This window comes from Bradysia coprophila (assembly GCF_014529535.1).
Source record: "Bradysia coprophila strain Holo2 chromosome X unlocalized genomic scaffold, BU_Bcop_v1 contig_117, whole genome shotgun sequence".
Classification (NCBI taxonomy): domain Eukaryota; kingdom Metazoa; phylum Arthropoda; class Insecta; order Diptera; family Sciaridae; genus Bradysia; species Bradysia coprophila.
This window is the reverse complement of record NW_023503292.1, coordinates 3,270,292-3,294,940: the sequence shown is the minus strand read 5'-3', so window position 1 is coordinate 3,294,940 and position 24,649 is coordinate 3,270,292. Positions and strand designations below refer to the sequence as shown.

The following is a 24,649-nucleotide window of genomic DNA, read 5'->3' as shown; positions in this document are numbered from 1 at the left end:
CTACATACCGCAGATTAGAGCCGTATTGAAAGGTGTTCGATGGCGTTGTCGTTTATGTGCATTAAGAAGGTGCTGGGCGGGACATATTGCAAGAAGGACAGACGAACGTTGGACCAAAAAGATCATGAACTGGCGACCATATAAAAGACGAGCTATAGGTAGACCACCAGAGAGATGGACAAACGGAATTAAGAATATTGCAGGTACAAACTGGCAGCAAATGGCAATGGATCGTACGAAATGGAAAGAAGTTGGAGAGGCCTACATCCAGCAGTGGATAGAAACAGGCTGAAAAAGAAGAAGAAGAAGAAGGTGCAAACCACGTCCACCACAAATGGCAGATTTGCCAGCCATTCGATTCGAAGCTGGAATCCGCCCATTTACTTATACCGGGTTGGACTATTTCGGCCCAATGAAGGCGAAAGTTGGACGTCAAACACATAAATGGTGGGAAATAATCTACACGTGTTTAACAACGCGGGGAATTTGGATTGACGTCGTGCCGAATTACAACAGCGAATCATGCATCCTATCGATCCGTGACTTTATCAACCGGAAAGGCTTAGTGAAAGTATTCCACTCCGACAACGGGTTAAACTTGGTAGGGGCAAACAACGAATTGTAGAAAGAAATGGAAAAGATCGACGTGTTAAGACTAGAAGAAGAATTCACAACTTGTTACACTAAGTGGGTGTTTAACCCACCTGAGTCACCTCATATGGGAGGAATGTGGGAGCGATTAGTAAGATCAGTCGATGATGACGCGAACGCCAACTGACCAAATGCTTAGAAGTTGGTTAATCGAAGCGGAAAATATGAATTCGCGACCACTTACATTCGTTCCAATTGAATCTGAAGAGCAAGAAGCATTGACACCCAACCATTTCATTCTGGGTTCATCAAATGGTCTAAAACCGTCAGGAAACTTTAGATCGGACGGACCATACCTAAGAAGTCAGTGGAAAGAAGTACAACGTTGTACCAACAAATTCTGGAAACGCTTCATGCACGAAAACATTCCTACATTGATACGACGAACTAAGTGGCTGGAACCGGTCAAACCATTGGAGGTTGGTGATATAGTCATCAATTTCGACGAAGATGCACCGAGAAATACACACAAGAGAGGTATAGTCGTTGAAACGATAATGGGAACGAACGAACAAGTAAGACGTGCCAAGATTCAATTTCCAAACGGCAAAACGCTCTGGAGGTCGGCACATAAGATGGGCTTACTCGACATCAAGTCGTCACCAACGGAAGAGCTGGTTTCCAATCATCCGAAGGACGATAAAAACCGGGGGGAGATTGTTGGCGCCGAGAATTCAAGTTTCAATTCGGAGACGTTCCCATCAAATGCTGTTTAATCGGTTGGACCGGCCGAAGACGAATAGCTTGACGTGAGGACAGAAGAGACCATTTTGTTGTGCGCATTTGATCAAATAAGAATTAATTGAAATCGTTCGTTTAACGTAAATGAAGAATGCATTAGTTATTATAAAATAGAATTTTATTGTTACACGGATTGAGCATACAAGAAGAGGCGATTGACGGGCCGGCAAGTGTTTCGGTAAAGTCTATTTTGCTCAGTACAGTCATTTGAGCTAGTTTTATTTGCCAATTTTTTTACTTGTTTAGATTTCGAAAATTCTCTAATCTTCAATCTGAGTTCCAACGAGGGACAAGCCGGACCCGATCTGTGTTGAGGTAACACGGCTGTGAAGTTTGAAATGAAATTTATCTAATTTGTCTCAATTTGTTTAGCTTGAGATTGAGGTTATGAGATCGCCACATTGTATGTCTCAACCGTTTAAGCACCGTGTAGAAGATAGCAAAGTAAGGACGTTTATAGAAGATTAGTTTAAGGATTTAATTTAATTGTTCAATCGTTTATACAGGTAAATTAAAGCTACGCATAAAACCATAAAGAAGTCTTTGGTTTGCCTGCTGATAAATTCTCTCCGATTTCTTCTCAACGGATTTCAAATTGTACGATAACTAGTTGCAAGCAAATTCCCATTTGCTCTCACCGCAACAGATGTCCTTCATCACATATCAATAACTCTGTTTTTAGCCCCGTACGAAGTACTGGGGGCTTATAAGATTAATATGCCGTTTGTAACATGTTGAATTGGAAGCAGACGGTAAGGGCAAAGCATTTGTCTATGTTCATAGATAACGAATCCGCAATTAAAAAAAATATCCGTCTGTCCGTGACCCCTCTAGCTTGAGTAAATCACAACCTTTTTTCAAAATTCTTTTTTTCCACGATTGGTATCGACAAAAGTAAGGTCAAATTCGAAAATGGGCATGGTAAGGCCCTATAGGTGTTTTTCAGTCTTTCGACGATATCTACCGAAATACGCGCGCATTAGCTGCTTGTGATATATCAAATGAAAGGTATTGACGAGTAGAACAAAGTTGCTGAACATCGTTTTTAGGTAAGATTCAACGCGGGCTTGTTGAAAGGGCTCAAAGGTTGTTACTCGTCGCTAAGTGTTTTTTGCACATAAATCGAGTAAATCTCATCCGATTTTGCTAGATTTACGTTTTTATGAAAGGTAATTGAATACCGAAGAGAACGTGTCGAAAAAAGTTTCAAATTTGAACCCTTGGACTAAGGCCAGTACTCGGCCCTAAGTATTTTTTGCACATAAATCGAATAAATCTCATCCGATTTTGCTAGTTTTTGTTTCATTTGATAGATAATTGAATGCCGAATAGAATTATGGCAAAAAAAGACTCAAATTTGGGCCCTTGGACTAAGGCCACTACTAAGCCCTAAGTGTTTTTTGCACATAAATCGAGTAAATCTCATCCGATTTTGCTAGTTTTTGTTTCGTTTGAGAGATAATTGAATACCGAAAAGAACGTGGCGAAAAAAGTTTCAAATTTGGTCTCTTGGACTAAGGCCGCTTCTCGGCCCTAAGTGTTTTTTGCACATAAATCGAGGAAATCTCATCCGATTTTGCTAGTTTTTGTTTCATTTGAGGGATAATTGAATGCCGAATAGAATGATGACAAAAAAAGTTTTAAATTTGGGTCCTTGGACTAAGGTAGCTACTCGGTTTTTGCACATAAATCGAGTAAATATCATCCGATTTTGCTAATTTTTGTTTTATTTGAGAGGTAATTGAAAACCCAATGGAAAGTTGGCAAAAAATTTTGGGTTTCTAAAATAATGTCGTAAATTGTTGGTTTTATTTGAGAGGTACTTCGTACGGGCTTGATGTGGCATGTTGCGAATATCCTCAAACTCTCCACTCCATTGGCTGATTACACATAGAGGTGGCATCGGGAATCTGGCACACGCGATCATAGTATGCGTCCTTTTACTACGTGCAACGGAAAGTCATGGCTGTGCCAGATTCGCTCGTTAGAGGTGAATCTGGCACACCATCAATTTGTAAGGTGTGCCAAATTATTCCACGCCATAGAGGTATCACACTTTTTAGTTTTGTATATCGGTAGAGGACTTCGATTAACGATATAATCTGTAGCGTTTTACCAAGTTTACCAAGTTTTACAAGTCAAGAGAACTGAATATCTTGGTCCAACCAAAATACACACCAGTAAAGAGAACTAAATATATTGGTCCAACCAAAATACACACCAGCCAAGAGAACTGAATATCTTGGGCCGACCAAAATACACACCAGTCAAGAGAACTGAATATCTTGGGCCGACCAAAATACACACCAGCCAAGAGAACTGAATATTTTGGGCCGACCAAAATACACACCAGTCAAGAGAACTGAATATTTTGGGCCGACCAAAATACAAATCAATCAAGAGTTACTAAATATCTTGTCATCGGGTCATAGAATCTACGATCCGCAGTAAATAACAGAACATGTATATAAATGCCGTAGCATAGCTCTTTATGTAATAGGATTTTTTATGTACACACACACACATACATACATCACACACATAATGTTAAATTGTTACTTGTCCAGATTTTGGCTTTGGGCTAACTTCACCCCTATCGATTGCGGCCCTTGCCTTAGGCGCGGGCAGCAACTCTAGCACACGGTTGAATTTCTTTACTTTCGTCCCTTGTGATCCAAATAACTAATACTTGTTTATACGGTTGAAAATGCCACACGTACGCCATTGTAAAGTCGTATAAACATTTTTGATTGTTAGTGTGGGTCAGCTAAAAACAGCTTGAAGTAAATTCATGCTGAAATTTTACTGCCTTTAACTGTACCAGCTCGATCTTCAAATTATATCTGACTACATTTGGTGTTATTTCACTCTAAATTATAACCGTGTAGGGTTCCCAGACGTCCTTTTCTAGGGGCTAGGGACTAGGGGCTTATAAGATTAATATGCCGTTTGTTACTTCAGTTCTTACCGTGTGAGAGTAGAACACATGATTTGAATCATGAAAGAAAAACTGTCGAGTTGTAAGGAGCTGCCGATTTGGATTATTGACGCCAAATCTAACGAGTTTGCGTATAATTGGATACGTGTCTGCTGCATTCTACACAACATACTCTTTAAATAGAAACTTCTTGCATTTGAGGTCAAAAGTTTGTATACGGAGATTACACTTCGCTTTCAGTTCCTTTTCTTTGAACATCATCTCCTTCTTAATCAATTCCATTTGCCCCATGTGTAGCTTACTATCCAACTCGAAACGATCCTTGCTGATGGAAATTTCGATTTTCTCATGATCAACACGACGCATCTCAATCTTGTTTCCCTCTTCTAACGTCTCTACCCTCTTCAAATTTGCATCACTACCGAAAGCGGCGGCATTGGATGGAATGTTCCGGTTATGTGGACTTGATGGACGTTCGGACAGTTGTCTCTTGAATCTGGCGATTCGAGACTCACTTTCTTGTGGAAATTCTTCTCCGTGTTCTTCACGACGTTCCCGTTCCGTGTCGAACACTATAGAAGCGAACCTTGAAAATGCCATTTCATCGTCGATTGTTGTTCGGGTCAATGTATTTTGCGGTGTTTTCAGCTCTTGAGTTCGAATTTATGGCTTTTGGTGAAGAATGTCTGTAAATGAGACCAAAAATTCAGTAACAGATTGCGAATGTTGTGCGTTTCTAGTGGCCGAATGCGTACGAGGAGTCAAACTTTTTCAGTAGCAAGAACCGTTTCCTGCAAATCAGCGTTGAGCTCGTCTTTTTAGCAAAGTAACTGTTCATATTTATAATCGACAATACATTCAGATTGCTCTCGTCAACCATCTCACCAATGGATTGTTAATCATTGCCGTTCTTTTATTTGCATCCTCGACCTCGAGCGCATCGTCAATCATCTCACCAACGGATTGTCCATCATTGCCGTTTCTTTTGTTTGCATCCTCGACATTTTGAGTTTTCTGGATTGATCCGAGACTGTCATACATATATGGAATTGAAACGTTGGCTCTGTTTCTAAAGATGCTGTGCAGCAGGTCGTAGAATGGACATTTCTTTGTTTTACAAGCTGAAAACAGTCGTCTCAGCAACGAGAATCACATAAAATTTCATGTACCCTCAATGTTTCCAGAATCAACTCCTTGACCTGTTTGTTGCAACCAGTTCTTTACTTCAATGTACGAAGATTGTGAATTTTTTACCTTGACTTGCTGCCATTTGACATTGGTCAAATTAAATTTTTCCATAAATGATCCGTAGAACATTTCGTGGGTTGGTTTCTTTTCAAAGACAAAAATGTCATTAGTCTTACGTGATTGAGAAATCAACACTTTGATTGCCTCAAACTGATTCAAACTGCCTTCGTTTTGGCGATCTATTATATAAAACAGACCTCTTAGTCTGACCACATTTTACTTGAAGGGTTGCGTAGTCGAGTTTTTTAAAATTTTAGTATTCTGAACTTTCTGCATTTTGAAAAATTGAATTTTATTTTTATGCAAGAGAATGAATACTAGAGACAAATCGTAAGTTAACACGCATGGCCAACTTAGTTAAACATATACAAGATATTCGAGATATACAACGTATATTTCTCTATATTTCAGCTTCGTGAATTCCCTTAATGAATATTGAATATGTCTGCCTAATGGAGATGAAATATATGCCGAAAAACATAAACAATCGAATCTTTTGATTCGAGAAACTCGCCCAAAAATAAAATTATTATGAGATGATCAAAGAAAATCGCCAAAAATCAATAAAATTACTTTTGATAAACAACAGTTTTATTCGGTCTGGAATACAAGCTACACAATCAACAAGAAAATAAAATTTTCTCGTATACGTAGTGGCCCGCCTAACGCTACTTCGTACGCTATTTTTTGGAAAATTATTATGATGCTTAAGAGTAGTCAGATATAATTTATCACCCAAAAATGATTTTTTTTATTTTTCTTACCATTTGTACACATCGCAATGCCTTTGTCCATAATGTATGACAGCAACGCCATTATGATACCTAATAGTGCTAAATACACCCAATCTTCACCCATCCGTGCGAACGAATGCGACCACATCCATGACAAGGTATTAAACAGACGATTTGTTTGTTTGCCAAACAATTCCTATTAGAATATTATTGACATTTAAATGATTATAACAGTTTATTTGTTGCATTTTTATCGATAAAGAAACAGCCCAAGAACATGTTCATCTCAAATAATTACAGCAAACAAACTGAATGAAGACTAAAAGAAAAAATTTATCAAACCACAAACTTAACTAACAAATCAATTGCTACTGGCAACATAACTAGATATAACGAATCAAAGCATAAAAATAATAATAATAATAATAATAATAATAATAATAATAATAATAATAATAATAATAATAATAATAATAATAATAAGGTTTCGTCGGCAAAAATTAAATAGTCAAGACAAAGTTAAAGCTAATAAAACGTATTATACGCTTCTCAAAAAGCGAAAGTCTACGCATTAAAATATTCACCGGAGAACTGTGATCGTCATGGCTCTTTTGTATTCTTATAATGATTGCATTCGTTTCGTCATTCGACGTCATCTTAAGGAGATAAATAACCTGCTTCTGATGATAGTTAAACCGTCCAACATACCTAGACAACTGATTACGTCTTGTGAGTCTGACCGGTCGATAAACGTTGCCTTAGTGATCTCGAATCAAGTTATTTATTGCTGTCTGGACATAGAGTTACATATAGGAAAACAGATTATTAGTTATTTGGATAAGAAGTGGAAAAGTAAAGATCGTGTGTTTTGATATTACACAAAAAAGTCTAGGACACATATTTCTCAATTAAACGAACCGTCAGAACAGTCGGAGCGTTTGCTGCGACTGAGCCCCGTACAAACCCGTACATCCATTGCGCACGTGACCCTAGTTCGTCCGTCGCCCTACTCTTACCGTAAATGTGTACGTCTTAAAAATTGCGCATAGCGCAATTACGAAGCCCCGTACGACGTTCCTTTCAAATGTAACACAAACTACACTTCGCACTGATCAGTGACTTTGTAATTATCATTTTCATCGAATTATATTGTTTTTACAAAAATCCAAAATGGCGGCGGACGGCCATTTTGTTAGGATGTGGAATAGTACGGCTGCTTTACATTCGTTAGTATCTTTCAAACAAAAAAAATTATGAAATTCGGTCAAATTTTACTCGAGATATTAACAAGAAACTACCACCTTCACTGTAAGGCCGAGTAGCCACATATAAGCTCACTCCAAGAGACCTAGCTCACGCTCCGGTAAACCGAATTTCATAAATTTCCCGGATTGGTACGGTCAATACCTATCTAATAAAGCAAAATCTATCTAAATCCGTTCAAATTTGGCCAGCCTACAAGCAAAAACGGCTTGCCGCCCTGTACATACCTAGTTCACACCAAGGGGTCTAACTCACGAGTCGGTCATCCAATTTTCATAAACTTTTTTTTCGTCGATCGGTAAATACCTTTCATTTAACGTATCACTTACAAGTGTAGCCTTTAAATGGCCAGAGATATCTTCGGAAAACGTTAAATCACTTATGGGGCCCCAGCTCGGGAGGGGTCGACCCAAAATCGCCCATCTTCGAACTTAGCCTCACTATTTTGACTATCTTTCAGGGAAAAAAAATTTTGAAATCGGATTTGATTTACTCAAGATATCGACGTGACAGGCGGACGGACAGACGGACAAAATTTTTATTGCGGATTCGTCATCTATGAACATAGGCAATCACTTTGCCCTTACCGTCTGCTTCGAATTCCATCAATTACACACGGCATCGTAATCCTATAAGCCCCTTCGTTTTTCGTACGGGACTAAAAACGTATTTTACTTCACCGAAAATCTCAAGAAAAAGAAGGCTTAGTAATTCACAAATAAAGAGGGCACAGTACATAAGCCAGAAATTAACGCAGTTCACTTGATTTCATTTTATTCGTCAATCAAACGATCACTTTACCATCGAAAAATTCATTTTGTCGTAGAAAAGTACATAAGCCTGAATATAGCTTTGTAAGAAAAACAATTTCCAGTATTTCTTTTGTTATTTTATTGGAAATTGTTTTTCTTCCGAATTACGGCAAATAGGCGCGTTAGATTTGTATGATTGAAATGTGATGTGTTTTGTTCGTATAATGCGTGTTTAAGCGCTCAATATATAATAGTAGATTACAGGCGCGCCGACTTTCGTATTGAGTGTTGGATGCTCAAGTTCAGATTTCTATGAACTTTTGTTTCGAGCGTTGGGTGCTGTGGAACAAACAATTTTGGTTGTTGGGTGCTCTAGCACCCAACGCCACCTAGAAGTCGGCCTGGTAGATTATGATACCGGAGAATATTTTCAGCGTTATACACTCGTGTATATTACACAAAATACGAGTGCAACGAGTGGTAGATTATGATACCGGAGAATATTTTCAGCGTTATACACTCGTGTATATTACACAAAATACGAGTGCAACGAGTATTTGTGTAATATACAAGAGAGTATTCTTCTTTCTTCTTTTTCAGCCTGTTTCTGTCCACTGCTGGACGTAGGCCTCCCCAATTCTTTTCCATTCCAAACGATTAGTTGCCACTTGTTGCCAATTTGCGCCTGCAATTCTCTTTATACCATTACTCCATCTCTCTGGTGGTCTACCTCTACAGTCGTTGAAAAGTGAAAACTAACATGTTTTCTGTTTTGGGACTAGTTTTGGGTTGAATTGTGGGACAAAAATACTTAATTTAATGAACAACAGTGGCGCTAGTTGTCCAGCAAAGTTTTTATTCAATAAAATTTTGACACTTTTAATTCGGGGTGCTCACATTCGCACCATAAAAAATTCAAACGAGCAGTTAACAAAATCGAGAACATAAATAAACACATTTTTTGCGATGCTGACCCTTCCCGAGAATTGTTGACATTGTATCTTGAAATACACACAATATCCTCATATTTATTTCTGAAATTTAAAGTAAAATTGTGAAATCTTGATGCATTGGAATTGAAGCTGCTGGTCACATTTTTAAATGGTGCGGTAATGAGCAGCCAAAATTCAAATGTAAGAACCACTGTTCGCGTAGTATTGTTCTCGCATTCATTATTCTTGTGTCAATTTGATTCGGTTGTGATGTGAGAAAATTTCTGCTAAACTTTGTGCATTATTCGCGATTTTTAAGTGCGTTAAACATTGCAAATATTTTTGTGAACGGCTAAAAGTGTTGAGGAAATTTCGGAAATATACGTGTGTGGAAGATACACATCAAAACATTGCTGTCGGTTTCAAATTTAAACATCCACAGCCAATGTTTTGATCGTGTTTTCCGATACAAATGATACGAAAAGTGAAATAATAAATTAACTAAGTATTTGGTCGCGGTTAATTGCTAATAATTTCTATTTTCTAATCGAAAATCTTTAAATCGAAGAATTTGACTTCGGAGGAATTTTCTGCTTTTGATGTGGTCAAAAATAATCAATAAATTATTCGATTTAAAGATTTTCGATTAGAAAATAGAAATTATTAGCAATTAACCGCGACCAAATACTTAGTTAATTTATTATTTCACTTTTCGTATCATTTGTATGGGAAAACACGATCAAAACATTGGCTGTGGATGTTTAAATTTGAAACCGACAGCAATGTTTTGATGTGTATCTTCCTCCACACACGTATATTTCCGAAATTTCCTCAACACTTTTAGCCGTTCACAAAAATATTTGTAATGTTTAACGCACTTAAAAATCGCGAATAATGCACAAAGTTTAGCAGAAATTTTCTCACATCACAACCGAATCAAATTGACACAAGAATAATGAATGCGAGAACAATACTACGCGAACAGTGGTTCTGTTATTTAAATTTTGGCTGCTCATTACCGTGCCATTTAAAAATGTGACCAGCAGCTTCAATTCCAATGCATCAAGATTTCACAATTTTACTTTAAATTTCAGAAATATGAGGATATTGTGTGTATTTCAGGATACAATGTCAACAATTCTTGGGAAGGGTCAGCATCGCAAAAAATGTGTACATTTATGTTCTCAATTTTGTTAACTGCTCGTTTCAATTTTTTATGGTGCGAATGTGAGCACCCCGAATCAAAAGTGTCAGAATTTTATTGAATAAAAACTTTGCTGGACAACTAGCGCCACTGTTGTTCATTAAATTAAGTATTTTTGTCCCACAATTCAACCCAAAACTAGTCCCAAAACAGAAAACATGTTAGTTTTCACTTTTCAACGGCTGTAGGTCGTGTTTTAGGTGGTCTCCAGTTCATGATCTTTTTGGTCCAACGTTCGTCCGTCCTTCTTGCAATATGTCCCGCCCAGCTCCACTTTAAAGATGCTATTCTTTCCATGACATCAACGACTTTTGTTTGTTGTCGAATCTAAATAGCCTCAATACAACGTACACACACACTCCTCGGTAATAGCGGCTGAGTCGCATTTTGCGACAAATTATTCAAAATTTGCGTGAAAGTGGTTCCAAATTAGGCGCGAATATTTTGAATATGATTTGGTAACTACAGGGAAAATGCCATCTTACAAAATGTTAGAAAAAATAAGGCAAAATCATTTTCATATGTTTATTCCCTTAGAATATGATTATTTTTCATTTATAAATAATCGTTAATTAAATTCGTTCATTATTTATACATCAATTTATGTTGAAAAAAATTTGGTTGTGAACGCAAAGTTGAATAATTGGAAGAGTAATTTACTATTTTAGATTGATATTATCATGTTCAATGTGAAGAAATACGTTTAAGGCCTTCGAAATGATTTTTTTTGCAATTTTGCCGTACTGTGTATACTAATATCTGTGTACTAATTAAAAATGCATTCGTCGGGTCTCTACCTACGTATCTTTGATATCATTAGAAAGATGAGACCAGTAGCAACGAGATCTGTTAGATATTTCGTTTTTTAGTGGCTTTGTGGCGGGAAAAGAGCCTTTAGAAGTTCTGCGACGTAGTCAAATTTCTTGTCACCATCTTGGACAGCAACAAAAACGGCTTCCTTAATATCTTTGGACTTCCAGTAGACTACTCTTAACTATCAATCGGCAATTTTTTTTGGTTGTTGCTGTCCAAGAGATTCTGAAGACGAAAACCATGTGCTGATTTTCGACGTACAGCTTTCATTCAAGGACCGTTCGACCTTGATCACAGCGTCTTTCTAAGCACTACAAACCTGCACACTTCCAAATGAATCGACGAATTATTCAACTTTGAGTTCACAAATAAATGTTTTTCAAGGCAACTAGTTACTAGTTGCTTGCACAGTAAGGTATTGTGAAATATTGCTAGAATCTAGAGTTGCGTCCTATATGACTATGTTGAAAATTATGTAAAGTCTTGTATACCCAGACTCAGATCCATTAATTTTTTATAGAAAATTTTACATGCAATATTACACAAAGAATTTGACTGGACGGCCACAAAAAACACGTTCAAAATTTAAAAATTAAGAAAACAAACAAAATAAGTCGACAACAATTCAATGTTTATGATTTTGCAAGATTTTTCCAAAATGTCACTGTTTGTTGTGGTTCCAAAACGACAAAATGTCGCATGCAAATTTTTGCGACAATTTGACTCTGCCGCTATTATTCGAGGAGTGTGTGTGTCATTCTATCTCTGAGCGTAATTCCAAGCATACTTTGTTCCATAGCTCTTTGTGCCACTCTTAATTTATTTTCGGAAGCTTTTGTTAACGTTAACGTTTCCGCTCCATATGTGAGCACAGGAAGGACACACGTATCGAACACTCTACGTTTCAGACTATTGTTCATTTTGCTTTTGAAAATTAGCCTGAGTTTTCCGAACGCTGCCCATGCAAGACCAATTCTACGTTTTATTTCTGCAGTTTGGTTGTCTAGACCCAACTTCAATTTGTGACCTAGGTACACATAACTGTCGACTCGTTCAATGACAGTATCACCGATTTTAATGTCTCTGTCGTCGTCAATGTTTGTCATGATTTTCGTTTTCGACAAATTCATCTTGAGGCCGATTTGTTTGACTCCTCATTCAGCTGTTGCAACATAATTTGCGCCTGATCTAGATCAGCTGCCATCAGGGAGATGTCATTCTGCGAAACGGAGATTACACAGGTACTCTCCATTTATGTTGATACCCATTTCACTCCAGTCTAATTTCTTAAAAACACTCTCCAGAATCGATGTGAATAACTTAGGTGATATGGTGTCACCCTGTCGTACACCTCTGCCAATTCTGAATTTTTCAGTGCTTTTATGAAGTTTTATACACGACGTAGCGTTTTTATAGACGTATCGAATTGTGTTGGAGTATCTTGAGTCTACTATGCACTCGTCTAATGAGTCCAATATCGACCATGTTTCCACTGAATCAAAAGCTTTTTCAAAGTCTATGAATATCAAGACCACAGCAATCTTGTATTCATTGCATTTCTCAATTAGCGTTCTCATCACATGTAAGTGGTCGTTTGTGCTGAATCCTGATCTAAATGCAGCTTGTTCAACAGGTTGGTAGAAGTCGAGCTTCTTGGTGTTCCTCTTCGTAACTATTTTCATGAACAACTTGTAGAGTGTTGATAAGAGACTTATGGGTCGATAGTTTTCCAACTTTGTTATGTCTCCTTTTTTATGCAGCAATGTTATCACAAGAGAGTATTACGCGTGAAATATTCTCCGGTATCATATTTTTTTTTATTGTATTGCGGAAACGACCAACTTATCGACATATTAATGTAGGATATATTTACCTAGATAAATAATAATGACGTCATATCAATGGAATAATTGAGAGAAATAATGTTTGGTATAATACTCTGAAAAACAGTGTTTAATGTCGATATATAGACCGCAATGCAATAAATTTTTTTATGCTACAAGAACACTGTAAGGGTGTTTCATGTTCTCGAAATGGCAAAATGGTTCTCGATTTCATCTTGAACCACTTACCATTACTCGAACATAAAACACCCTTTACAGTTCTTGTAGCATAAATATCTAATCATCTATTAAAACTATAATAATACAATTTTGATAAAGTTGCTCCAAAAATGTTTTTTGGAGAACGTCAAAGTTCGACCATTTCCAGAATTTGATGGGTGTGAAAAATCAACTCCATTTCTATCTGTGACAGTGGGTATGGTCGTGTGGGGTGTCAATGGATAGAACGTGAAGTTATCTACAAAACTCCAGGTTAGAGCTTCCTGCTACTTGCTTCCCCAGCCACCCAGAGCATTTCAACAATTTTAGTTTTTTAGAGGTTTTTTATAAACGTACACGATTCCACTTTATTTACATCTCGTATGTTGGAGCTAGGTTAAGCTTTAGAAGGACGTCCTTTATAAGACGCCAATAACCTTTTGCTCAGATAGGTTCAAAAGAATGGGCAAAGCTTTATGGAAAAGAATGTTCAAAAAGAGTAACACTACCCCGTCGGGCTTTGTGCACTTTGATAGGCACTGTGGTCCCGGAACGTGCAGAAATGTGCGGGTCAGAGCTCGGGGATTACCGGGGGCGAGCAAAGAAATGGAAGAAGAGCTAGAAAAGATAAAATGGGATGTTGTATGAGTGAGCGAAGTGAGAAAACCTGGAGAGGAATGCCTGAAATTACATTCAGGGCATACATTCTTCTATCGAGGAAGTGACAGTCAGATGCTGATGCACGGTGTCGGATTGTTCATACATAAACGATGGTCGGATCGCATAACTCACACGAAAAGCATATCCGATCGAGTGATATACGTAAGCCTGAAGATAAATAACAGATACAGTGTCAAATTAATTCAGGTTTACGCACCCACGTCCACCCATGATGACGAAGAAGTATAAAGATTCTATGAAGATGTCGAGAAAGCTCTGAACGAAAACCCATCACATTACCAATATCTAATCGGTGATTTCAATGCGAAGCTGGGAAAACGAGAAGAAGACTCCGAAGTTTCTATTGGTAGTTTTAGCAACGACCAAAGAAATGAGCGTGGAAATATTTTACTCAACTTCCTACAGCAACACAATTTGTACGCAATGAATTCATTTTTTGCAGGAAAGCCTCAACGGAAATGGACTTGGGCTAGTGCAGATGGTGTAACGAAAAATGAGATCGATTACATCATAACTGGCTGTAAGTCAACCGTTAAGAACGTTACGGTCCTAAACAATTTTTCAACCGGTAGTGATCACCGAATGGTTCGTGCAAGAGTCACGTTAAATACCAGATTTCAAAGATCACAACTAGTTCAAAAAAGTGAAAGGATTGACGTACAATGGCTTTACACACAAAATGAAGAATTTGCTACGAAAATGACTGCCGAATAACGTCAACAATCAATGTGAAACATTGGACGAATTGAATACCAAATCGTCGATACAATAATTGGTTTCATGAAATCCAAATGCAAATCCGTCCAAGGGAAAGAATCAAAACTCAGCAGAGAAACATTAGACCTGATCGCAAGCAGAGCAGAGTTGGTAAAAAACAGAGGGCGAGATTCGGTGGAATACCGGAACTTGTCTAAAAGTATCAACAAAGCAAGGAGATCAGATGAAAGAAAATATAATGTCCAATTGGCTCAAAACAAAATTGAAGCTAACTGCAATATGAAAGTCCTACGGAGAAAAATGACAAACGCCAAAAAAGAAATCTTCAAATTACGAGACAAAACAGGAACGATCCAAACGGATCGAAATGCGATATTAAACATTGCAACAGAATTTTATGAGAATTTGTTTTCTTCAGCAAGACAGAGTTCAACGGAAGAAACCGAAGATAGACCAATAATAAGAAACGTGGGATCGGAGGATATGCCCGACATAACTGTTGATGAAGTCAAGGCCGCAGTAACCGAGATGAAAAACAAAAAGTCTCCCGGAGAAGATGGTGTTCCAGTGGAAGCCATTAAACTGGGTGGAGACTCATTATTAAAGGCAATCACGGCTTTGTTTAATCAATGTCTCCAATGGGAAGAAGTACCAGTAGCCTGGGAAAATGCGGTAATTACATTGCTGGAAAATTGCCGGCCCATAAGCCTATTGTCAACACTCTACAAGTTGTTTATGAAAATCATTATACGAAGAGGAACACTAACAAGTTCGACTTCTACCAACCTGTTGAACAAGCTGCTTTCAGATCTGGTTTCAGCACAAACGACCATTTGCAGGTGATGAGAACGCTTAAGTGAAGAGGCAAGCAAAGTTGGCCTCAAGATGAACTTATCGAAAACAAAAGTCATGACCAACATCGGGGACGATAGAGAGATCAAAATTGGTGACACTGTCATTGAACGAGTCGACAGCTATGTATATCTAGGACATAAACTGAAATTAGGTCTGGATAACCAAACTGCAGAAATAAGACGTAGGATTGGTCTTGCATGGGCAGCGTTCGGAAAACTCAGATTAATTTTCAAAAGCAAAATGAATAATAGTCTGAAACGCAAAGTTTTCGACACTTGTGTCCTTCCAGTGCTCACTTATGGAGCGGAAACGTTAACAACGAAAGCATCCGAAGATAAATTGAGAGTGACACAAAGAGCCATGGAACGGAGTATGTTTCGAATAACACTCAGAGACAGAATGACGAATCAATGGATTCGACAACAAACCAGGGTCGTTGATGTCATGGAAAGAATAGCATCTCTGAAATGGAGCTGGGCGGGACATATTGCAAGAAGGACAGACGAACGTTGGACCAAAAAGATCATGAACTGGCGACCATATAAAAGACGAGCTATAGGTAGACCACCAGAGAGATGGACAAACGGAATTAAGAATATTGCAGGTACAAACTGGCAGCAAATGGCAATGGATCGTACGAAATAGAAAGAAGTTGGAGAGGCCTACATCCAGCAGTGGATAGAAACAGGCTGAAAAAGAAGAAGAAGAAGATGTTGGAGCTCTTGATAATAACGATTTTCTCGACAACTCCGCAGAAAATATTTCTAAGGTCCATTGGTTGCAACAAAAATTTTCGAGAAAAAAGGTAAACCTATTTCGTACGTGACCCTAGTGTCTCCGTAACAGTAACCCTAATCCGCCCGTAACCCTGTTGCCTACTTGACATTATTGCCTCTCTAGCCCAACCGCGGCATGTCCAATTTTAATGAAAGTATTCATATTCGTCTTAAAAATTGAACATAGCGCAATTACAAGTGCCCTAAGTATTCAAACTTTTTAGACCCGTACGAAGGTCTTATAGGTTTACGTACACGTTTGTAACACGTCGAATTGGACTGCCTGAGTAAGGGGAAACCTATTGTGGTTGTATATAGATGCCAAATCCGCAAAAAAAATGTCCGTCCGTCCATCTGTCTGTCCGTTCTCTAACTTGAGTAAAACGCATCCGATTTTGAAAATTCTTTTTTTTTCCCGTTTGGTAATGTCAAAAGACAGGCTAAGTTCGAAGATGGGCGATTTCGGATCGACTTCTCCGGAGCTGGGGCCCAATAAGTGTTTTTCGACGATATCTCCGGACAATTACACTTCCCGGGTGAAAATGACGGTCTCATGAGACCACAAAATACGTGTTCTCAACGGTCTAACTCCAGTCTCAAAATTGCTGGAATTTTCATTTCGGTCTCAAAATATTTTTTGTGTGCTAAATACATTTTGGATGAACGAATGAGAATGCTGTAGGCTGAAGGAGTAGTCTCTTTTCGATAAATGTCTTTGCCAGAACTTGTGAGGCTGAATGAGTGGTCTCATTGCATATATGTTTTCAGATCGCTTCAGACGGAACGAGTAGTCTCTTTGCTAACATCTATGCGTGATCTGTACGAGACTGGATGAGTGTTCTCGTAGCAGTTATATCTCCAGATCGCTTGAGACTGAACGAATAGTCTTTTTGCTAACATTTATTTGTGAACAGTGCGAGACTGAATGAGTGGTCTCTGTGGCAGAAAATATTTTTTTGAATTGTGGAGACTGACTGAGTGGTCTCACGATGGAAAAAATATTTATTTGGACTTGTGAGACTGGCCAAGTGGTCTCATTGTAGTTATGTTTTCATTTCGTTTTTTCTTGGACTTGTGCGCCCGGTTGAGACGTCTCATTTTCAGAAAATATTTTTTTCCGTTTCTGAGACCGGTAGAGACGTCTCTTTACTAGAAAAATTTTTGTTGGACTTCTGAGACCGGTTGAGACGTCTCATTTTCAGAAAATATTTTTTTCCGTTTCTGAGACCAGTAGAGACGTCTCTTTACTAGAAAATTTTTTGTTGGACTTGTGAGACCGGTTGAGACGTCTCATTTTCAGAAAATATTTTTTTTCCGTTTCTGAGGCCAGTAGAGACGTCTCTTTACTAGAAAATTTTTTGTTGGACTTGTGAGACCGGTTGAGACGTCTCATTTTCAGAAAATATTTTTTTCCGTTTCTGAGACCGGTAGAGACGTCTCTTTGCTAGAATAATTTTTGTTGGACTTGTGAGACCGGTTGAGACGTCTCATTTTCAGAAAATATTTTTTTCCGTTTCTGAGACCGGTAGAGACGTCTCTTTACTAGAAAATTTTTTGTTGGACTTGTGAGACCGGTTGAGACGTCTCATTTTCAGAAAATATTTTTTTTCCGTTTCTGAGACCGGTAGAGACGTCTCTTTACTAGAAAATTTTTTGTTGGACTTCTGAGACCGGTTGAGACGTCTCATTTTCAGAAAATATTTTTTTCCGTTTCTGAGACCAGTAGAGACGTCTCTTTACTAGAAAATTTTTTGTTGGACTTGTGAGACCGGTTGAGACGTCTCATTTTCAGAAAATATTTTTTTCCGTTTCTGAGACCGGTAGAGACGTCTCTTTACTAGAAAAATTTTTGTTGGACTTCTGAGACCGGTTGAGACGTCTCATTTTCAGAAAATATTTTTTTCCGTTTCTGAGACCAGTAGAGACGTCTCTTTACTAGAAAATTTTTTGTTGGACTTGTGAGACCGGTTGAGACGTCTCATTTTCAGAAAATATTTTTTTCCGTTTCTGAGACCAGTAGAGACGTCTCTTTACTAGAAAATTTTTTGTTGGACTTGTGAGACCGGTTGAGAAAATTAGTAGAAAATATTATTTCGGATGTTTGAGACCGGTTGAGACGTCTCATTTTCAGAAAATATTTTTTTTCACTTCTGAGACCGGTAGAGACGTCTTTTTGCTAGAATAACTTTTGTTGGACTTGTGAGACCGGTTGAGACGTCTCATTTTCAGAAAATATTTTTTTCCGTTTCTGAGACCGGTAGAGACGTCTCTTTGCTAGAATAATTTTTGTTGGACTTGTGAGACCGGTTGAGACGTCTCATTTTCAGAAAATATTTTTTTCCGTTTCTGAGACCGGTAGAGACGTCTCTTTACTAGAAAAATTTTTGTTGGACTTCTGAGACCGGTTGAGACGTCTCATTTTCAGAAAATATTTTTTTCCGTTTCTGAGACCAGTAGAGACGTCTCTTTACTAGAAAATTTTTTGTTGGACTTGTGAGACCGGTTGAGACGTCTCATTTTCAGAAAATATTTTTTTCCGTTTCTGAGACCAGTAGAGACGTCTCTTTACTAGAAAATTTTTTGTTGGACTTCTGAGACCGGTTGAGACGTCTCATTTTCAGAAAATATTTTTTTCCGTTTCTGAGACCGGTAGAGACGTCTCTTTACTAGAAAAATTTTTGTTGGACTTCTGAGACCGGTTGAGACGTCTCATTTTCAGAAAATATTTTTTTCCGTTTCTGAGACCAGTAGAGACGTCTCTTTACTAGAAAATTTTTTGTTGGACTTGTGAGACCGGTTGAGACGTCTCATTTTCAGAAAATATTTTTTTCCGTTTCTGAGACCAGTAGAGACGTCTCTTTACTAGAAAATTTTTTGTTGGACTTGTGAGACCGGTTGAGAAAATTAGTAGAAAATATTATTTCGGATGTTTGAGACCGGTTGAGACGTCTCATTTTCAGAAAATATTTTTTTTCACTTCTGAGACCGGTAGAGACGTCTTTTTGCTAGAATAACTTTTGTTGGACTTGTGAGACCGGTTGAGACGTCTCATTTTCAGAAAATATTTTTTTCCGTTTCTGAGACCGGTAGAGACGTCTCTTTGCTAGAATAATTTTTGTTGGACTTGTGAGACCGGTTGAGACGTCTCATTTTCAGAAAATATTTTTTTCCGTTTCTGAGACCGGTAGAGACGTCTCTTTACTAGAAAAATTTTTGTTGGACTTCTGAGACCGGTTGAGACGTCTCATTTTCAGAAAATATTTTTTTCCGTTTCTGAGACCAGTAGAGACGTCTCTTTACTAGAAAATTTTTTGTTGGACTTGTGAGACCGGTTGAGACGTCTCATTTTCAGAAAATATTTTTTTCCGTTTCTGAGACCAGTAGAGACGTCTCTTTACTAGAAAATTTTTTGTTGGACTTCTGAGACCGGTTGAGACGTCTCATTTTCAGAAAATATTTTTTTCCGTTTCTGAGACCGGTAGAGACGTCTCTTTACTAGAAAAATTTTTGTTGGACTTCTGAGACCGGTTGAGACGTCTCATTTTCAGAAAATATTTTTTTCCGTTTCTGAGACCAGTAGAGACGTCTCTTTACTAGAAAATTTTTTGTTGGACTTGTGAGACCGGTTGAGACGTCTCATTTTCAGAAAATATTTTTTTCCGTTTCTGAGACCAGTAGAGACGTCTCTTTACTAGAAAATTTTTTGTTGGACTTGTGAGACCGGTTGAGAAAATTAGTAGAAAATATTATTTCGGATGTTTGAGACCGGTTGAGACGTCTCATTTTCAGAAAATATTTTTTTTCACTTCTGAGACCGGTAGAGACGTCTTTTTGCTAGAATAACTTTTGTTGGACTTGTGAGACCGGTTGAGACGTCTCATTTTCAGAAAATATTTTTTTCCGTTTCTGAGACCGGTAGAGACGTCTCTTTGCTAGAATAATTTTTGTTGGACTTGTGAGACCGGTTGAGACGTCTCATTTTCAGAAAATATTTTTTTCCGTTTCTGAGACCGGTAGAGACGTCTCTTTAGGGGTCATTCAAATAGTGCGCACGTACTTAAGGGGGGAGGGGGGGGTCTGAAATTGGAACTTTTTATATGGAAAATCGCGTGCGAATCGGGGGGGAGGGGGTCAAAAAATGACCGCACACTGCGTGCGCACTTTATGAATGGCCCCTTACTAGAAAAATTTTTGTTGGACTTCTGAGACCGGTTGAGACGTCTCATTTTCAGAAAATATTTTTTTCCGTTTCTGAGACCAGTAGAGACGTCTCTTTACTAGAAAATTTTTTGTTGGACTTGTGAGACCGGTTGAGACGTCTCATTTTCAGAAAATATTTTTTTCCGTTTCTGAGACCAGTAGAGACGTCTCTTTACTAGAAAATTTTTTGTTGGACTTCTGAGACCGGTTGAGACGTCTCATTTTCAGAAAATATTTTTTTCCGTTTCTGAGACCAGTAGAGACGTCTCTTTACTAGAAAATTTTTTGTTGGACTTCTGAGACCGGTTGAGACGTCTCATTTTCAGAAAATATTTTTTTCCGTTTCTGAGACCAGTAGAGACGTCTCTTTACTAGAAAATTTTTTGTTGGACTTCTGAGACCGGTTGAGATGTCTCATTTTCAGAAAATATTTTTTTCCGTTTCTGAGACCAGTAGAGACGTCTCTTTACTAGAAAATTTTTTGTTGGACTTGTGAGACCGGTTGAGAAAATTAGTAGAAAATATTATTTCGGATGTTTGAGACCGGTTGAGACGTCTCATTTTCAGAAAATATTTTTTTTCACTTCTGAGACCGGTAGAGACGTCTTTTTGCTAGAATAACTTTTGTTGGACTTGTGAGACCGGTTGAGACGTCTCATTTTCAGAAAATATTTTTTTTCACTTCTGAGACCGGTAGAGACGTTTCTTTGCTAGAATAATTTTTGTTGGACTTGTGAGACCGGTTGCTAAAAAGACGTCTCCGCCGGTCTCAAAAATCGGAAATAATATTTTCTACTAAAGAGACGTTTCAACCGGTCTCGCACTGTCCACCCATATTTATTAGCGATGAGACTACGCACTTAGTCTAAAGCGATCTGGAAACCTAACTACAATGAGACCTTTCATCCAGTCTCAGCATTTGTAACAACGGTTCAAAAATAGAACTACCAGTACATATGTCAGATTTAACAGCAAGCGTAAGGTCGTTGGCGGTCCGCACTGGAAAGTTAAGCATCATTGGTCGCGGTTAGTACTTGGATGGATGACCGAAAAAAACATCACGAAATAAAAAAAAAGGTAAAAATAAAATTCATAAATTCATAAAATTTACTAACACTTCTCTACATTTACAATAGCGAATTATAAAAAAAATGAAAAGTGGTGGCCATCTGTTGACTCAATAAAGAAGTATACGAACAAAAAACTCGAAAAATGAGAGACGTCTCAAACAGTCTAAAAAAACTCGAATATGAGAGAAGTCTCAAACAGTCTAAAAAAAACTCGAATATGAGAGAAGTCTCAAACAGTCTAAAAAAAGCTCGAATATGAGAGACGTTTCAAACAGTCTAAAAAAACTCGAATATGGGAGACGTCTCAAACAGTCTAAAAAAGCTCGAATATGAGAGACCTTTCAAACAGTCTAAAAAAACTCGAATATGGGAGACGTCTCAAACAGTCTAAAAAAATTCTTTTTTTTTCCTGTCTTTAAAATAGCAATTCGCAATGAGACCACTCAGTCAGTCTCACCAGGTCTAGCAAATCCAAAACGAGACCACTCAGTCAGTCTCACCAGGTCTAGCAAATCCAAAACGAGACCACTCAGTCAGTCTCACCAGGTCTAGCAAATCCAAAACGAGACCACTCAGTCAGTCTCACCAGGTCTAGCAAATCCAAAACGAGACCACTCAGTCAGTCTCACCAGGTCTAGCAAATCCAAAACGAGACCACTCAGTCAGTCTCACCAGGTCTAGCAAATCCAAAACGAGACCACTCAGTCAGTCTCACCAGGTCTAGCAAATCCAAAACGAGGCCACTCAGTCAGTCTCACCAGGTCTAGCAAATCCGAAACGAGACCACTCAGTCAGTCTCACCAGGTCTAGCAAATCCAAAATGAGACCACTCACTTAGTTTCAGGACGTCTCGCAAATTCAAAACCATTCTCGAATGAGACGTCTCACCATTCTCGGATGAATTCCGATGAACAATCTCGATGAATTTTCGGTCTCAAAGGTCAAAAATACGTAGTCGCACTGCCATACAAGCGAACCGGTCTAAAATAGGTCTCAGAGACCACTTTTTTTTTCACCCGGGATTGTAAGTGATACATCAAATAAAAGGTATTTACAATACCGATCGACAAAAAAAAGTTTATGGAAATCGGATGACCAACTCGTGAGTTAGAGCCCTTGGTGTGAACCACGTACTGGACGGCAAGCAGTTTTTGCTGGAGGGTCGGCCACATTTGAACATATTTCGTCTGTTTCAGCTTTATTAGATAGATATTGACCGTACCAATCAGGGAAAAAAAATATGAAATTATGTTCACCGGAGCGTGAGCTAGGTCTCTTGGAGTGAGCTCTTATCTGGCTACTCGGCCGTACAGTGAACGTGGAGTATTTTGACAATATCTCGAGTAAATTTTGACCGAATTTCATGATTTTTTTTTTGTTTCTTGGGAAAATGGTACTTAGAGAGTTTCTGTTAACAGAGAAACACCCCAAAAAACCAATAGTAGTAGAAGAAGAAGAAGAGAACTGTTTGTTTTTGTTGTCTACGAGTTTTGAATTCAATTTTTTTCTGTAGTGGTTTGAGTTTTTGGTGCTGAAATTGTTGTCATTCGGATCAGTGATCTTCATTCTATTCCTGAGTGCTGAAGTGTTTCAGTAATTTGTGTGTACAGTAGTTATGTTCGCGTTGGAATTCATTTGTTTTGATAAAATTACACCGGCTAAATTCACGTCAATTAGCGTCAAGCAGTGCTGACAGTTTTGAAATTGACAGTTGTTGGTTTCGAACAGTCTTGGCGCAATTCATTCGAAGTTTTGGGACAACTTTTTCTTTTTGGGATTTTTTCTTTTTCCTTGAAAAAGAAAAATACCCGTCCAGGTAAAACTTGGCTGAAATAATTGATAATTTTGAAAAATAACCGGAATTATCTGTCTACAATTTTTGCGACAATGGCGCCGCCGCTGCGGAAGTGTTCGAAGGAAGACTGTCCACCTAAGAAGATTTCGTCGGATCGTTTGCGATTTTGTTTTTGCTGCAAAAACCCAATACATTTGCCGTGCTATTGAATCACTGAGTCAATGGAAAGTATTTTCATCATCGAAAACATTACAATGGTCTGCGATCAATGTCTAAGTGAACCGAAAGAAATGCCATCGCCAAAACGTAAACAATCTAACGCTTCCGTCAACTTGGTTCAAAGCACACTTGATGCTCTCAATCCCGTACTATCGCTATCGAAAACCGTAACCGTTCCGCAAGACTCAACACCGTCAAAGCCAAACACCGCTAAACAGAATCTACAACTTCAAAACGTAATCGAAACTTTGGTTCAGAAGGTCGAAATTCAAACGTCAACGATTGAGGGACTGAAATCGTCGGTCGATGCAATGAATGAAACTGTATCACTACAGAAAGTAGCCGTTGGAGAATCCATGAAAATCAACCACGAAAACATTTCATTGATTAAGAAGACGCTCGATCAGACACCGAATGTGAATAGTAAAAAATCGTATGCCGAAACAGCCAAGCATGGATTTTCCGCTAGTCGAGGAACACCGAAGCCTATACAAACAATCGCAGCAAAGAAGCCAGCTATGAATGGTACTTCGACAACTGTACTTGGTAAGCCGCTGGACAACGTACGTCCTAAAATAAAAGCTATTTTCACGTGTCCATCGCGTACATCACGTACATCAAAAATTCAATTGGAATCACGTCGCCTGACATAACTGTTCGCAAATTGGTCAAGATAGATAGGGAATTATGGACGTACTCATTCATATCTTTCTCAATCAAATGTTCGTCAGCAGACTTCAGTAAACTAATGGACCCAATGCACTGGCCGTCAACCGTTCAGATACGCGAATTTGATTTGGAACGTAAAACATCAACTGGATCAAGAGCGTTTTCAGAACCTGTCAATAAGCAAGAAACGTCAAGAAACGAGGTACTGGAACCGCCCGTTACAATGGATTTGGATTCTCTCAATCCAAAATTAGTAGCAGAGATAGCAGAGATACAACAACCGGCAGAAGTGATTGCCTCTCAGGTAACACCTTAAACAGTATATGTTCTAGCCGAGCAATCTCAGACA

The 24,649-nt window shown here is 38.3% G+C and overlaps 1 protein-coding gene across 5 annotated transcripts in view; it reads right to left on the bottom strand.

Annotated features, from left to right (window-relative positions):
- Positions 1-24,649, bottom strand: part of LOC119067041 (chloride channel protein 2) — a 228,147-nt gene that overhangs the window by 95,855 nt on the left and 107,643 nt on the right. For all 5 annotated transcript variants that reach the window (XM_037169782.1, XM_037169784.1, XM_037169783.1 and 2 more), the window contains one exon: positions 6,343-6,508. In XM_037169782.1, coding sequence (XP_037025677.1) covers positions 6,343-6,508 — 166 coding nt within the window. The remainder of the gene's footprint in view (positions 1-6,342; positions 6,509-24,649) is intronic.